This window comes from Melanostigma gelatinosum, assembly GCF_949748355.1.
Source record: "Melanostigma gelatinosum genome assembly, chromosome: 12".
NCBI classification, from domain to species: Eukaryota; Metazoa; Chordata; class Actinopteri; order Perciformes; family Zoarcidae; genus Melanostigma; species Melanostigma gelatinosum.
In genome coordinates this window covers 27,739,927-27,756,381 of record NC_136645.1, presented here as the reverse complement: position 1 = coordinate 27,756,381, position 16,455 = coordinate 27,739,927, and the positions used below count along the sequence as shown (strand labels likewise).

General features: G+C 44.4%; 1 protein-coding gene across 2 annotated transcripts in view; it reads left to right on the top strand.

Moving 5' to 3' along the window:
• The first annotated feature begins 1,257 nt into the window (after positions 1-1,257).
• Positions 1,258-16,455, top strand: part of LOC306785419 (neurotrypsin) — a 40,492-nt gene continuing 25,294 nt past the window's right edge. For both annotated transcript variants that reach the window (XM_079279786.1, XM_079279787.1), the window contains exons 1-6: positions 1,258-1,567; positions 3,994-4,033; positions 6,968-7,210; positions 13,751-13,889; positions 14,675-14,850; positions 15,680-15,827. In XM_079279786.1, coding sequence (XP_079135912.1) covers positions 1,421-1,567; positions 3,994-4,033; positions 6,968-7,210; positions 13,751-13,889; positions 14,675-14,850; positions 15,680-15,827 — 893 coding nt within the window. In that variant the 5' untranslated portion in view covers positions 1,258-1,420. The remainder of the gene's footprint in view (positions 1,568-3,993; positions 4,034-6,967; positions 7,211-13,750; positions 13,890-14,674; positions 14,851-15,679; positions 15,828-16,455) is intronic.

Genomic DNA, 16,455 nt, shown 5'->3' with positions numbered 1-16,455 from the left:
CAGTGACAGGATGTTGACTTCCACTGCTGTTGATTTCAGAGCCTCTAGTGTTTCCCGGGTGTCAGATCGTCACTATCATCCAAAATGCAAATAACTACTTAGTAGAGTGCCTTTGAAAACCGAGATTTGAGTCTAACCGCTCCAGACAAAACATGACTTTATCAAATGAAGACCACACCCTGATGAGATATCTAACAGGTTTTTAAAGGCCAGCATGTCCTGAAGGAGCAGTGGCAGTTAGTATGTACTCTTCAGTACTTTAAAGGTGCTACCCGGTCAGCAACTAGGGTCTGGTCCTGGTCGCCCCCCCCCCCGACTTCCCACCAGATCAGCAAACTGTCCATTGCTGCCGTTACACATGTAGATCCAGCGCTCCAGAGGTTTAGTGCTGGCTGAATGCGAGTTGCTATAGCTCACTGCTAACTCCTGTCCCCTCTTTTGTTCTGTGCATAACTGATGACTGTACATTTAGCAGGGACCCAGAAGTGGAGGTGAAATGCTGCCTAATTGTTTGGAGCAAGGGTTCAGATCTTACCTGCCTGTCTACCTACATACCTGTCTGTGTACCTGCCTGTCTTCCCACCTGCCTGTCATCCTACCTGTCTACCTACATACCTACCTGTCTGCCCACCTACCTGTCGATACCTACCTGCCCACCTACCTACCTGTCTTCCTACCTGCCTGTCTACCTTACTTTAAGAGTAACAGGTGTCAGTTCCAGTTTAAATGGATCAGATTCATCCACGTAATGAGAGGTTTGAATGTGTTTGGATGTGCTTGGATGAGTCCTGGTCCCAGTGGTTAGCCCACATGCTCAGCAGCTTTGAGTCTCTTGGGGTTTCTCAGTCACAACTTGAACTCCTTCTCCCCTTTCTGTTGAGAGCTCTGCTCTTTCTGGGCTTTTCAAGCACCACAGGGCTTCTCTGTATTCTCATGTTATCTATAGCTGGCTGTGTCATATATCTGGCACCTCAAGGCTGTTATAAGCATTATTGTAAAGATACATTATTTACAGAGGCTCCACTGGCAGTCGTTGACATGCGAGCTGAGTATGAGGGCGTCACCACACTGCCGATCTAAAAAAGATACAACCTCTCAGCGGCGCGCGTGTGTGAGAAAAAGAGAGAGAGAGACACACACACGCTCACACCGACAGAGAGACACACACACGCTCACACCGACAGAGAGACACACACACACACAGAGAGAGAGAGAGAGAGAGAGAGAGAGAGAGAGAGAGAGAGAGAGAGAGAGAGAGAGAGAGAGAGAGAGAGAGAGAGAGAGAGAGAGAGAGAGAGAGTCTTTCCTCGCCAACAGCGCGTAATTTTTAGCTTCAGAGCGGGTTGGATGTCTGGACGTGAGTTCAGACCGGAGCGGACCATAGCCGGTGTCTCTGAATGTGTTTACCCATCAACTAGCGATGTGTCGGAGGGGAGCACTTCTCAGGAGGCGGGGGAAGCCGGTGAAGGTGTCTGTGGAGGGCGTGGAGGAGATGGTTCCTACAGCAGGATGGACCGGGTCCGTGTCCCGCTGCTGTCTGCTCCTCACCCTGTGCGTGTCTGCAGAGGTAAGCGGGCCTGTGTGTTGTTTACGATCTGTCGGTGAGCCCGGACCCGGCTTTATTCTAGGACTTTGTCATCTCCTCACGATTGAGGAAGTTTCCTGGAATTAACTTCGGTTGCCTTCTAATGACAGGGAAATATAATCATCTGAGGCACTTTGAGATTCTTTGAATTGGAGAATTTCCTTGAAATAACATCAACAAGGCAACATCCCACCGTAGAACATGAGATCAAATAAATAAAAAAGATAGTCTGTGTACGTAAACTAATGCGCACTTTAAGTCAAGCTGAGGTCTCGGTGGAATCATTGAGATCATTTAAACTGAGCGCTCTGAACACAACCCAAAACATACACGTGCACTATGATAAGTACGACACATGTCCAAGTGCTGCTGTCTGTTTGTTGTTTCATTGGTGGTTGGTCTCCTCTGCTTGCTTCATATTATCAGCAGGTCAAAGTCTACCCACGTTTTGATTCATATCACATTATTGAACACCACAGTTCAACAGCTCTTTTAGGTGACGCAGGTTTAAGTGTTTCAGATGGACTTCAGCCCATTGTTCCCTCTAAACTCCCAAACCAATCAAATCCAAATGTAGAGGTGGGGTTGGAAATCATCTTCGAAAACATTTTTGATATTTTTGTCATCCATTTTCATGACATCCTGCAATCAATTGATCAAATCCTCTGACAAAAAAAATGAAAACAATCTGGTATCTGTGGCTGGACTGTGATAAGCCGTCCAATCATTTCATTCAGCCTGAATGGAACGATTGGACAGCTACCTGCCTGTCTACCTGCCCGTCTACCTGTCTACCTGTCTACCTGCCTACCTGCCTGTCTACCTGCCTGTACCTGCCTTCCACTTACCAGTCTACCTACCTGTCTACCCGTCTACCTGCCTGTCCACCTGTCTGTTCCCTAAACACTGTAGGGGCTTGCACATCGCTCGTATTGGTGGACGTTGAAAAACACTCGTAATATAACAAAATCAATATTGAATGATTGGTATGAATTGTTGTTGGAGGATACACATACTTTTGTGAATTCATCTAATGTAAAATGCATATCAATGTCCACATTGTTGGCCTCCCCAGACCTCCCTCCACAGCCACTCCCCAAATATTATCATGATGAATGTAAACAACCAACATGGCGACTGTTAGTCTCACAGCTGTTAAGACGGACTCCTGTGACGGGATGTGTTCATGGGCAGAATTTGACAGGCAGTTAGACCTGCTGGTATATAGGTATTAGGATTTTGTTATTTTTTTGTCAGAGCATTTGATTTAATGATTGCTGTTGGGATTTAAAGATTATTTTAACAAATATTAACAAAATAAATGTTTCTAAAGTACATTACCAAATAGCTTTAATTTGAGCAAGATACTGAAAACATGATTCTAGATTTAAATGTTAAAGGAAAACTGTCCAATTTGATATTGAATGATTGAATGATACTAATGATGAGTTGATCTCGTTTCATTGCACCTTGAACACGGAATACTCTCCTCAATCAGACTCCACTCCCTTTGGCTGCAGTGTTATTAACAACAATGTCTGGCCCTTTGGAATCAAGTGGTCACACCAAGACATGTGTCAAAACATGTCAACAATTAAATACAACATGTATAGAAACGTCTCAAACTGCTCGAGCAGCATCATCACCTTACCACCTGACCATCTGTGTGCTTCGTATGTACCAAACATAATTTGCAAAAATAGGCCTAAATATAGATAAACACTAGAAAGGTGCCCTCAGTAGATTGCATTGACAGAAATGCCTTTTGCTACTGAAGCAGATGTTGATCTTCGTGCAGCCCCAAACCGGCCAGTGAAGAGGAGAAAACAGTTATGAAATATGTTTCTTCAAAAAGTGTGATTCACCGCAACCAGGAGAGGTCTTGAACGTACAGTCATAAATGAGCACAAACAATATCAGGCTGATGGGTCCAGTAGTATGCGAGATTAGCCGTGGACAGACAGACAGATACACACGCACACACACACAAGCACATCATCTAACGCCTGGCAGAGATGTTAAACTCCTTCTCCACAGCTGTTTTGTCTTTGTCATATGTGCAGGTATATTGTTTGGTAACGAGTGGGGGTGTTCAGGACACGGGGCTCAGCATTGTGAAGGACACATAATCTCCTAATACACGGCTGACACAAACTGGCTTATAAATGTTGTTGAGGAAACGCTGGTAAAGTCAGTTCTTTAACAAATTGAACAACAAGGGAATTCTCTTATGGGCTCCAAAGTCCTCAGTACCTACGATGAAAGTTGGGTGCGTTGCATGAAAACAGTGTAAAAGATTTGTAGTTTGCCACACAGTAACATATGTCTGTGGCTTGATCACTTCTTCACTTCTCGTGAAGGAAACTCTGTACTTGTTCAATGATTTTAGTTTTTTTAAATGTTCACAGGTCACTGAAGGTGGACACTTGGATGTTGTGCAGAGTGCAGGCAAGTATCATTACTACCTGTTGTCAAGAATGTTTCTCCAAAGCACATGTTTGCATGCACTCCAGTAATTCTACTGAATGCCATATATTAGGAACTCCTTGAGGGAATTTCTTCACATTTTTTCAAACGTCCACTTGAACTCGAGGATGAATTGATAATAATTTGATGATCAAAGTTCACACCATCCAATTCTCGTGAAGGCGATATCTCAGGAATAATTTATATATATTTGTGTATTTGTATTTTAGATCTGGATTAATTAAAGGCAGTCAATATCATATTCAGATCATTAATATCTCATCAACAACTATCATCTCTGTAAAGATATAGATGAGTAATGTCTACCTGAGCAGAGAGTGAAGTCTCTCTCCCTCTGTGTGTGTTGTTATCAGAGCTTCTACTCTCTTTGTTCACATAGTCGCCCGTAAATGTTAGTGCACGTGAGCGTGCCTTTTAGTGCATGTTAGTGCATGTGAGCGTGCCCCACTGGTTAGCTCACAGCCACCGCTCTGCACTGCTCTCACGCGGCGGTTACAGCTGTAATGTAGCGCCCATTCTCCGGTTCCCCCTGTTGACACTGTCAGCTCAGTTTCAGCCATCGCCATGTTGAGAGCCGTGTGGAGGCAATAGATGCTGTGAATTCCGTATTGAGCACCTTTTGGATCAGCTTGTAGAGATCTGCTTTCACTTTGACGTTAAAAGGTTTTTTCTCCTGTTAATCAGTGTCCAGTAATAAAACCATCCACAGTGATTGAATGCTGAAAAAAATCCAAGGTGAGGATGAATAATCTGTATAGGTACTGCACATGCATTTAGACACACCTGTGAATGTAGTAGACACAGGATGAGAGATTGTGCACAATGTTTTCTAAAGCTCTAGATGGGTATGAAGAGCGTCATAGTGTCTTGTTTCTGTTCTTATCCTGCCCATCTTCAGTTACGCCATAGTTACTGATTCTCTTCACCCTCAGCAGACAGTCTAATGAAGTTTGCAGCCGACAGTGTAGCCTTTATGCTCCTTCTGTCTGTTCTCTCCAGCCCTCCCTGTCTCAGGTCTCTGCTCTCTCCCCTCCAGTCACAGCATGTCTGTATACAATAAACCAGTACCCTGTACTGCTCCACCCCCACCACCAGCAGCAGCCTGTGTATCAATCCTGTGCCTATGGCTCACGGTCAGAGTTAAAGCAGAGGGAGTCCATGTAGATTACCTAATTTTCATGCTTCGTGACTTATGGCAACAAGGCCTCAACACTAATAGAACAAAGCCTCACTGACTTCATGCCTGTCAGATACTCCCGCTGGAAAATGGATGAGTTGACTGTTGAGTATTTTATGCATGGCAGCTGTGTTGCAATCTACAAGAATCTACATGTGCATCAGGGTTGTTCTTGTGCGTGTGTGTGTGTGTGTGTGTGTGTGTGTGTGTGTGTGCGTGTGTGCGTGGCCTAGTCTCATAGCGTCTGCCCAGGATGTAGTCTCATAGTTGGCGGTACTTCTGGTTGCTAGTAAGTGTCTTCCCTGCATTTCTGTATTGTCTTGTTGAACCACCATCTGCCCACCAGATGAATGTGTGAAGTTTGAAATGTACTCTAGCCTCATAGAACTTGTTTTTAGCTGTCGCTCCAGGATCCCATAACCCGAGGAGGGGTTTGAAAACGTCTTTTAATCCCACTGACAACAGGAAGTCAGCAAATGAGGATCCTACTGTGGCAAAAATAAAGATGCTAGTGGAGTTAAAAAGCAGTGATCATTTGAGCAGGTTAGCATTTAATTCAGCTATGGTACTGTTCAAAATGTTTTTCCAGTGTTAAACCAATGATCACCTCTGACCATTCATATGCCAGTGAAACAGAGAGGTACAAATAAAAGATGCACTCCGATCCTTGACTTAAGTGAAAGTAACAATACCACAATTTAAAAGTTCTCTGTTACAAGTAAAAGTATTGCATTTCATTGTTTTACTGACAGGGCCAGAGTGTAGCAGGAAAGTGTTTTTATGACATTTATAATGAGGTTAAATGAAACATTCTGGCCATTATTAAAGGGGAATAAGGACTGGTAGCTGCTGCAACACTGTCGTGTGAGCAGCCGTCAGCCGCCGCTTACGCAGGTCGTGTGGCTCGGGCGTGAGCAGCATTTTAAGCAGCTGTTAGAGGTGGAGCTCATCTTAAACTACTTTATATACAGTTGGCTAATTTAACAGTGTATCATATGTTATAAGCTCCTCATATGTTTTATATGTTGTTACAGCCTAAAGCACTGCATTAGGCTTTTGTTGTTTAATGCAGTGCTTTATTTTACGGTAAAGTACCTTTTAGGGTTCTTAATACTGATATATTGTATTTACAATACTTACTGTAGTGAAAATAGTAGAAAGGATCCACAGTTGGTGCCAAATCAAAGATTTGAACAGAACAAACTCAACTAACAGCACAAATCTACACTGAGGAAATAAAGGTGGGGAAAAAGAGAACATAACTACTCAGACCCCAAACATTACGCACACGACACATAACCTCTACAGGGAATACAGAGCTGTTAGTAGAATCATTAGAGATTAGAGTCGAATCAGTCTCCCCTCCCCCACACCGGCATGGTCGGACACACCGTAAAGACTAGTTTTTTGATATCATGATTTACACTAATATTATTAAGCTTCACTAGTGGCCAAGAGGCTGTAAAATACATTACACCTCAAAATCCAAATTGTGCTCTGAACCAAGGTGTTGGACGGACAAAACAAGCACCAACATTGGGTCCCACTCTTTGAGGGATGAAATGCTGCAGTGAAAGAAAATTGGTCTGTATGCATCCAACTAGATTTGGTCTTGTCTGTGTATTTTTTCCTAAATCTTGAAACTTATTGTTTTGTTAATATTAATGTCATGTTATTGAATAGTGTATGATTGACCGAGTGATGGTCTGTGTCTGCAGTTCACCTCTCCTGTTCAGAAGGATTTACAGAACTGGGCTACTATAACGGCTCCGTTTCCCACACGGACTCAGGCTCTGCCTGCCTGAAGTGGACAGACTTCCCAGACTACATGCGGCAGTACCCGGGCCGAGGCCTGGGGGACCACAGCTTCTGCCGAAACCCAGACCGAGAGGTCAACCCCTGGTGCTTCATCAGGCAGAGCTCCGGTGCCATCGGCTGGGCCTACTGCGACTGCCATCAGGGTGAGCTAAGGGTATCTGAGGATGGATGGATGAATGGTGGAAAGAACATATGAATGGACGGATGAATGAAAGGGCATATGAAAGGATGTATGGATAAATGGTTGGAAGGACATGAATGGATGGATGGGTGAATGGAAGGGCATACTGTATGTATGGAAGGATGAATGGACGGATGGATGAATACAGACAGGTGGATGGATGAACTGATGAATTTATCGACGGCTGAGTGGATAGATGAACAGATGAATTAATGGACAGTTGGATGGATGGATGGATGGATGGGCAGTCAGATGGAAGTATGGACAGACAGATTGATGGTTGTCACCATTTACTTTTCCTTCCACTAATAGTAGTGTTAACTTGCTTGTGGGCCCACAACAACCACAAACATTGTGTTAAGCACCTGTTCATCCCATTCTGTGCAGTATGTACAGGTTTCAAAGTTAAAATGCTAACCGGCTCCAGATTGTTGTGATTGTATGACTAATTGTGTGTTCATTTGATTCCTATATTATATCATTAAACCTTAATTTTGGAATATGCAGCATATCAGGAATTAGTTTAGAACTTTCAACTTGATATTGACACAGGGAACCTCTTCAAGATAGGGCCTCAAGATCAGGTAACAGCAGGACCCACCAACCTCTTGAACACTGCCCCTATTTTTAGGCCTCTGCTCGACAATTGCATACCCATACTAAAGAGAGTGTATTTCTGCAACTACAAGGTCTATTTTAATAATTTTTTGATTGTATAATACAGGTAACACTTGTGAGATGTGCTGATATCTGTAAAATTGTGTATATGTTATACTGCAGTTTTTTGCCCAGAAAAACGTGGTTTTGTGGTAAAACTTGTAGTATTCTTCTAGATATAAGCTTAGTTCATGTATAATTGTGTTTTGCAGTGTGTAAAATGGCTCCCGTGGTTGTTTCGCCCAGAATCTCTTTGTTACACAGGTATTTATTTTTATTTTCTTTATTTTTTTTATTCGTATCACAAAAGTGAATTGTACACAAGTACACCACCACGCTAGCCCCCTCTAGCCCCCTTTAAAGGGGGCTGTCGTGTTCAAGAGGTTTTTAAGGCTCTTAAAATGTCAGCTGATATTGTGCTTCATTGGTGCATATACCCAAGTCAAATTTGTGATATTTGGGCTATACAAAAAAATGAAATTGAATTCAATGGTTCAGCAGCCACTAGCCTGCCCGATCTGCTGAGCACTGCCCAAGATTCAAACCCAGCAGCGGTGGTGAGATCATTTCCGACACTTTGATTTGAGATTTGAGTGAGCCAGAACTTGAGATCGACTCGGTTGAGGTCCCCACCCCAGCTGCCAACGTTCCACCGCTGCCTCCGGTCATCCTTGCTGAGACACCGAACTCCGTCTGCGGATGACATGATGATGACAATATCTCATCGGTATACGGTACATCAGTTTCCCACCGATGCCTACCATGAACATTACTTTGCGACCGTAGAATCGCAACCGTAGCATCTGCAAAATGAATAATCGGATTCAGTGTGTTGCAGCAGCCGCGGGGGCGTGTAATGTTTCCAGACGCTGTGGAATCTTCCCTTATATGGCTGGGACCCACATCACTGATAATGGCGCCCCAGCCCTGGTCCATCCCCCAAATCTGTGGGGTTATGTCACAGAAGGCGTTGGAAATAGGAGCGCTGCCCATCCTCTCCAGACTTGGCTTCTGAGGGGGACAGGCTGAGGGGTGCTCGTCTGTCTGCACAGGTTTTGCAGACCATCCTTGGCAGCTAGAGCAGCACCCACCATTCCACCATTGCCCGTTACAAGTGGTCAGAGTTCCAGTGCTGTTGCAAGGAAAGGTGGCTAGATTGTGCAGTTGGGTCTATTTTGTCTTTTGTGCAGTGTTGTGGTGGCGGATAGAGGGCTGTGTCATGCTACTATTTAAGTGTATGAAGCAGCCAAGAGGGTCTTCTTGCCAAAAGGGTTTTGGCGACAGACCAGCCTTTTGCATCCCTCTCAAAAAACAGTTAATGCAGGGAGTTGGAAGGCAATGCCCGGAGATGCGTGCCCCCTCCCCGCGGTGGGAACAGCTATTGGTGCTCAAGGCCTTGGTACAGGGTCCGTTTGAGCCTCTGGAACACTACTCTCTGGAGGCACTGCCCCATCAGACACACTGAATAGCTGTTCAGGTGCTTCTGTGATGGTGTGGCTGGTAAAGCCCTATTCCAAAAATGACTGGAAGGATGGCTTTGTGAATGCCCAAGCCTATAGGCAGGCAGGAAGAGACCCTCCAACTGTGGTCTGCGCACAATTTACAAGCAGCGTAGAAATGTCAGTGGCGTGTAAACGATCATGGTCGATGCCCTGTCCGTTCATAAGGTTCTATCTTGGACATTTCTGTGATCGCTGGAACGACACAGGACTGGTGAAAAGGTTGGGTGTGTGTCGGTTGTGTTGCACCTGATACCCCCTCTGGGCTTGATACACCTACATGTCCCTGTGCTCCTTTATGACCCAGGTAAAATGGCATTAACTTTTTAACCCCTAAAGGATTAAGCCGTGGCTCTGCCCAGTTTAGTTCTCTACTTTTTTGCTGTGGCGGCCGTAGTTATGACAAAGGCAAGATGTGGCTCACAGTTCGAGTGGATCGTCTTCCAATCAGGAGATCGACGGTTCGATCCCCAGCTCCTCCAGTGCATCCGGTGTATGTGCTCCGGTGTATGTGGTGTGAATGGTGTTAGTTAGTCCTGATCGGCAGGTGGCACCTTGCGTGGTAGCCCCTGATATCAGTGTATGAATGGGTGTGAATAGGTGAATGATGCTATACAAGTAGTCAATTTACCATATAGTACAAGTCCATTTACTCGTCGGTCAGGATCAGGGCCGACGAGTAAAACATGACTATAAAGATTTGTATTATCCCCAACAACAGCAAGATCCGCAGATGAATGATCCTCGAGGTCCTCATTTTCTGTCGTTGGACCGGGAACGACTCCTTGACCGTGAGATGGATCTTGGGCACTTCTTAGCCTGTGTGACTTTGAACAAAGTTTATGATATCGTAACCTATGTTCTATAAGCACAGTTGGAGCCCTCTAGTAAGTGGGCCCCATGCTGTGGTTAGTGACAGGGCGGAGCCCAATGTGAGCTAGGGGTTTGTGTGTATGGTGTATTGACTGTAACAACCCTTTCTCTGTCCCAACTCGTCAAATACCGATGTGGTCAGTGCTCCTTGCCAATGGGAATCAATGCAAAAAGGCCCCCTTTAGCAGTTGTATGCTGGCCTTTCAACTAACTCGAATGTAAACCCTCCCGCAGCAGTAGTAGACAGTAAAAACATGTGACGTAGTATTAAGTGCACAAGAGTCTGCTTAGGGAGGGGTGTAGGATGGGTCAAACAAACACAGGACTTTTGTCTAGGGGACTGGTGTTTGTGTCCAGTGCGAAACCCAAAGTAAACTTTGTCATTTTGTCAAAAGTAGTTAGTCACTTGAGTTGTTAGTATCGTTAGTTACTCGAGTCGCTAGAAAGTAAGTTAACATTGACCACACTCTTTTACTTAACCTAACCAAGTGATTTTGTTGCCTAAACCTGTGAAGGCAGAAGTTTATTTTGAAAGGGCACAATGTGTATTGACACGCTATCTCGGCACAGTGAAAAATAACGCTAGAAGCGTACCAAGTACCTCAATCTTCGATGTCAAGGGGCACTGACGAAGCGGCGATATTTGACAAGTTGGGAGTGAGAATGTGTTGGTATATATGAAGTGGACATAGTCCCCGTAATGCCACCCATTGGTTTATGAACTATGAAGCCTTTGATTGGCCATTGCCATCTTGGTCTTTGGCTGTTGCCATCTTGTTTTTTTGCATTCAGATGTGACACGAGAGGGTGGTGCTAAGTACAACCGAACAAGACATTTTTAAGCAACCAAAATGTTACAATTAACTTTCATGAATTAAAAACACAAAGTTGTAAGACGAAAACATGGATGACTCCCAGACCTTTCAATCACAAGGTAGGTAGGTCTAATGCTGCGTTCACACCGGTCGCGTTGATTTTTTGACGCACGTCGAGAATACATACAAAGTCTATGCACAGACGCGATGAGACTGGCGCGCCGCGATTTTGCGATGGCGCGGCGCGTTGGACGCGTTATTGCAGTGCGGTGGACACGGTGGACGCGTTGGATGCCGCAAAATCGCCAACGCGCGAGTTGAAATTTTTCAACTTCTGAGAAATAATCGCGTGACGCTGTGGCGCGATAGCCTATCAGCGTTGAGTTGCTCCCCCTGTCATCACTGGCTTCCTGCCGTTGTTGAATCAGGAAATAAATCCTGTAGCCGTCTGTGTTCACCCAGAGCTCTACGATACCTCATATCAATAGAGACCGGACCAAACTATGTGTATAAATGTGTGTGTGTGTAAACCATATGGTACAAACAATGAATAGACGCTGCCGTATTTACGTCTACGTGACGTTATTGAGTGCTGGTGGAGCTGCTACGATGTTAGCATAGCCTAGCACCGATCCATCAGAGCTCCATTGAGAAGACCAGTAACCTACAAATCGGCATCATTACGTAGTTATTTCGGAGTCCCTTTTTGTCGGAGAAGACAAGTACAAATCGGCATCATTACGTAGTTATTTCGGAGTCCCTTTTTGTCGGTTTATTGCCATTGAATCACAGCCAAATCAGTTTATTTTGTGTTCCTACAGCTGTAGTAAACAGCGACCGGTGGCTTGCTAGACAGTGAATACAGCTCGATACAATCCACGGAGCTCCTCTGAACAATATTATGAACCAGACATGACGGCGTTTGGCATTCCGATGTTTGAGGGACTTCCACAACACGTACAAAGCAGCAATTGTCCTTATTCCTTTCACGGTTGACAGCGGAAAGAAATGGCGGCCAGGTGAACGGCTTCCAGGACGATAAACCACGCCCCCTCTCCGGCGCTACTAGATTTTGCGGCGTATGGTGTGAACACGACTGGCGGCGCGTTGGACGCGATTTTGCAGTGCGTTGGACGTGATTTTGCAGTGCGTCAAAAACACACTCATAAGGCAGTGATAAAAAAATTAAAAAAAGGCATTTTTTTTATGCAGCGGAATTATTCCAGCATTTACGGGACTTGTTCAGCGGTGCAGGAAAAACACCGACCAATGTGTTGTGAATCACATCACGTGAATATATATGAGTATTCTGAGAAGTTTCCTGACTTGAGTGAGATGTACAAACACCGTGACACACAGGGAGAGACGAGGATACAGAGACAGAGCAGGACTGTTGAAGTGTGAGATGTGAAAGTCAAATCATAGAACGATCTCCAAAAGAGAGAAATGTCCAGAGAGACCAGAGTCATTCGACTCTGACTGGACAGACTCATAGAGGTGAATTCTTCAAACACTAATTTCTCTTTTTAGATGATGAGAAAAATACAATATTGTGGCTTTTTCACTTCACCCTGAATTAACTGAATTTAAAGCTGCAGGGCAATTCAGTGAAAATAATTTTTCTAAATTGAATTTCGTTATGTAATTTATTTTTTAATCCAGCCGTTATTTTACTTGAAATGAGAAGAACATGTATTCATGTATTTCTATGTATTTATAATGCATCCAGTTCAATTTGAAAAATGAGATTAATATTTGTTAAAATATAATTGATGTGTACTTTCTTTATTTGATTTGACAGTTGTTTACTACACAGAGACGTTACTACTACTAGACTTCTTGAATATAGATATACCCAATTTTTATATATATATATATATATATATATATATATATATATATATATATAATTTGGGTAGTGGGTCCCGGCTTGTCATTAAGGGGTGATGGTGGGTCCCGCAGCCAGACCAGTTGAGAACCACTGGTCTAAGACACTTCTGCATTGGCTTCATTATTCAGAACTAGAGGTTGCCACCTGGTATGGAGCCTGTGGTCCATCAAAGGGGCAAGGCCAAATGCACATGGCCATGATACTGCTTGCCACAAAAGGCTGGGTTGGCACAGCCTCCACTGGTGCAGGAGGGCATGTGGAGCTGCTGGTTGGGGGTGTTGGACCAGGACTACCACTAAAGATTGCTGACAGGCAACTGGAGAAAGGACAGGAACCTGCTGATGTCACAGCTGTATTGCCGAAGATTGCTGTAACTGGCTGGGTGAAGACAAATCAACTTAGCTTCCCGGCAAGCTTCAGCCAAAACGTTTCACTACCCATTACCTCCTACATTTGGGAATGGGTGTGAAGAATATATTCAAACAGAAGGCTGACTTTTTCTGCACTTTTTGTAACTTACGGTTCTCTCTCATATTTTGAACACTATGTTTATATTTAATATACCTTTATCAACAGCTACTCCTGCTGCAACTTGGATTTAATGTTTTACAGTAAGAGCTATAGCCCACACTTTCCTCTTGGCTAAATTGTGTTCCAGCTCCGCCACAGCAGGACAGACACAAACCGCTGCTATGCACTCATTATCAAAGGTATCTTTATTTTCTTCTTCATGAATTGTAACAGGTTTAATTGTGTGTCATTTGCAGGTGCAGCCAGATTGGCAGCGGGGTCATCAGGCAACAGCGGGCGTCTGGAGGTCTATCTGAATGGCCAGTGGGGGGCAGTATGTGACACACACTGGACCGACCGTGATGCCAGCGTCATATGCAGACAGCTCGGACTGGGGTGAGGGCAGTCTCACTGAGCCAGACATGTTTCTCATGACAATACCCATGTGGAGACAACTAGTTGAACCCATGATTATGAACAACAATGAATTCACTGCTGACAAAGCTACAACCAATCTGACTTTTTCTGTTTTGTTGCAGTTTTAGTTTGACTCACTGCCTCTACTTTGGGGAGTTCGGAAGTAATAGGAATGGTTCAGTTTAGTTGGGCTTTATTGTTTAAAATACTACTATAAACGACATATGCTTCATTTATTGCTTCATGATTTGTACCCTGGGGGGATGATGAAGCAGGAAGCTGAGTCGACCCCCCTCGAATGGCATCATTCATCCTGTGCAATTGACCCCATTTCATACCTTTCCTTGACCCATCACCCACTCTTTCCTGAATCCTCATATGAAACTACTTTTATGCTATACAAATGGCATGGTCATATGTATAGCTATGCAGCAGTTTCCTTCTTAGTAGAGAGGCAAGGAGAATAGAAGTATATGAACCGACGCTGAACAAGACAACACAGTAGGCCATCCGTCAAAGCCTCATTGCCTGACCCCACCCCAGGCTGGAAACTAAATAAACAGAAGGGGATTACACCATTGAGGATGTAGTATAGAGCTTGGGAGCAATGCTCCAATTGCATCGAGCTTAGTATGAGTGGACAGAGTAGCTCCTCATTGAAATACTTAGAAATCTGTCTTCCATGTGACATTTCCATTGCCCTTGCATGATGTTCTCTGTGAGTATAAGTAGCCTTCATGTCTCTGTATCTGCTGTTCATGCAGTGAGATCGGGACAGCCCTGCATCATTCTTACTTCGGCCCGGGTTCTGTCTTCCACTATGAGCGTCTGGGTTGCCGTGGAAATGAGAATTCCCTACTTGAGTGCCGGAGCAGGAATTTTGTGACCAGCGATTGCAACCATGGCAACGAGGCAGGGGTGCTTTGTGCTGAGCCTGAAGGTGAGACCAGGGTGTCATCTCAGATTATATAAACAAACACATTACTGATAGATAACAACAAATGTACTGTGGATCATTTTCACACATAATGCTGGATACATGACACTGTTGGCCACATAACAACACAGTGCTGGGATCTTGTCTTCTTTCAAAATAGTTTTAAGACCTCAATTATAACGCAAAGTAACCAATCACTTTACAGAAGTGAGTGGCTTTTGTTGGCTGTGGTTGCTTCATCTCAGTTCAGGGCCCGACGGCAACAGCTGCCAGGTTGGCATTGGCAACCATTTTGAGAAATTGGTTACCAATTCTTGGCCTTTGGTTGCCATCAGGGCAACCACAACAGCAGAACAAGCCCCCCAGTCAGCTGAGTAAGTAGAATCCAGACAGACTGGAGGTCATCCCTGAAAGTACAGATGAAAGACAAGCTGATCACTTGAGGGACCCACAATCCAAGACTTCAGTGTTTAAGGGTCAGAAAACCAACGTTTGAAAGGGAGAGAACAGATGAACGAGCAACCAGTGACTTGCTGGATTGATTTTGAGGGATCTGTGAAGAACTGTGTCACCATGTCACATTTCTGTTGCATTTAAAAGCTTTTGAGGCAGCCCAGTACACAATCATACACACAGATAAAATACATTAGACAGCAGAGCTGGAACATGGGCCTCTATGGGGCCTGTGAAGAAAGTCACAAGTATTATTCGGATAGTGATTTTGTTTTGCTGACTAAAATGCACGGCTGAGGGGCACACAGGTCTAAGAGCACATGCCCACTACTGCAGACACCCAGTGTCTGAGGTTGTTGCTTCATCTTTTGTTTGTCAGGTACTGGCATCCCCCTGAGGCTGGTGGGAGGCCTGGAGGACTTTGAGGGCCGTGTCGAGGTGTACCGTGATAGCCAGTGGGGAACCATTTGTGATGACCGGTGGGATGACACTGATGCTGAGGTGGTGTGCCGACAGTTGGGCCTGGGGTATGAAACAACTGCTGTGCTACTGCTTGACAATGAAGAAGAGTCAGGATCAAACGATTGGCATCTCTTCTGCGCTAAACCCTTTCAGTTTTGAAGTCGAAATGAATACTGAAGAGAAGTGTTTTTGTACAGTGTGTGACGTGTCTTTAGCTGCATTTCTATGTATGTACAATGAGAGCATCAAGATAGAGAGTCAAATTCCAGGTAGACTCATACCTGGCCAATAAAACTGATTCTGATTTTGAGGTAACAGGCATGTAGACAGTCTACCTGCCGACAGAAACAAGGGACAGTCATTAACTTAATTTATCAATATATTGTGACCGACTTTCTGTCAGATCATCAGAGATCAGTGTACAAACAGATGAATAGAATCGCTATGAGCAAAGGAACACCACATGGTGTATGATCATTACGTTACAATCATTTAGCAGATGCTTTTATCCAAAGCGACTTACAATTCAGATTCTATCACATTCATACACCGTAGGCACAGCTAGGGTTAAGTGTCTTGCTCAAGGACACATTGATGCTGGGGATCGAACCGCCGATCCTCTGATTGAAGGAGGGCCCTGCTCTCCACTTAGCCGCAGTCGCCACCAAGGCTATCAAAATTTACTGTGAAGAA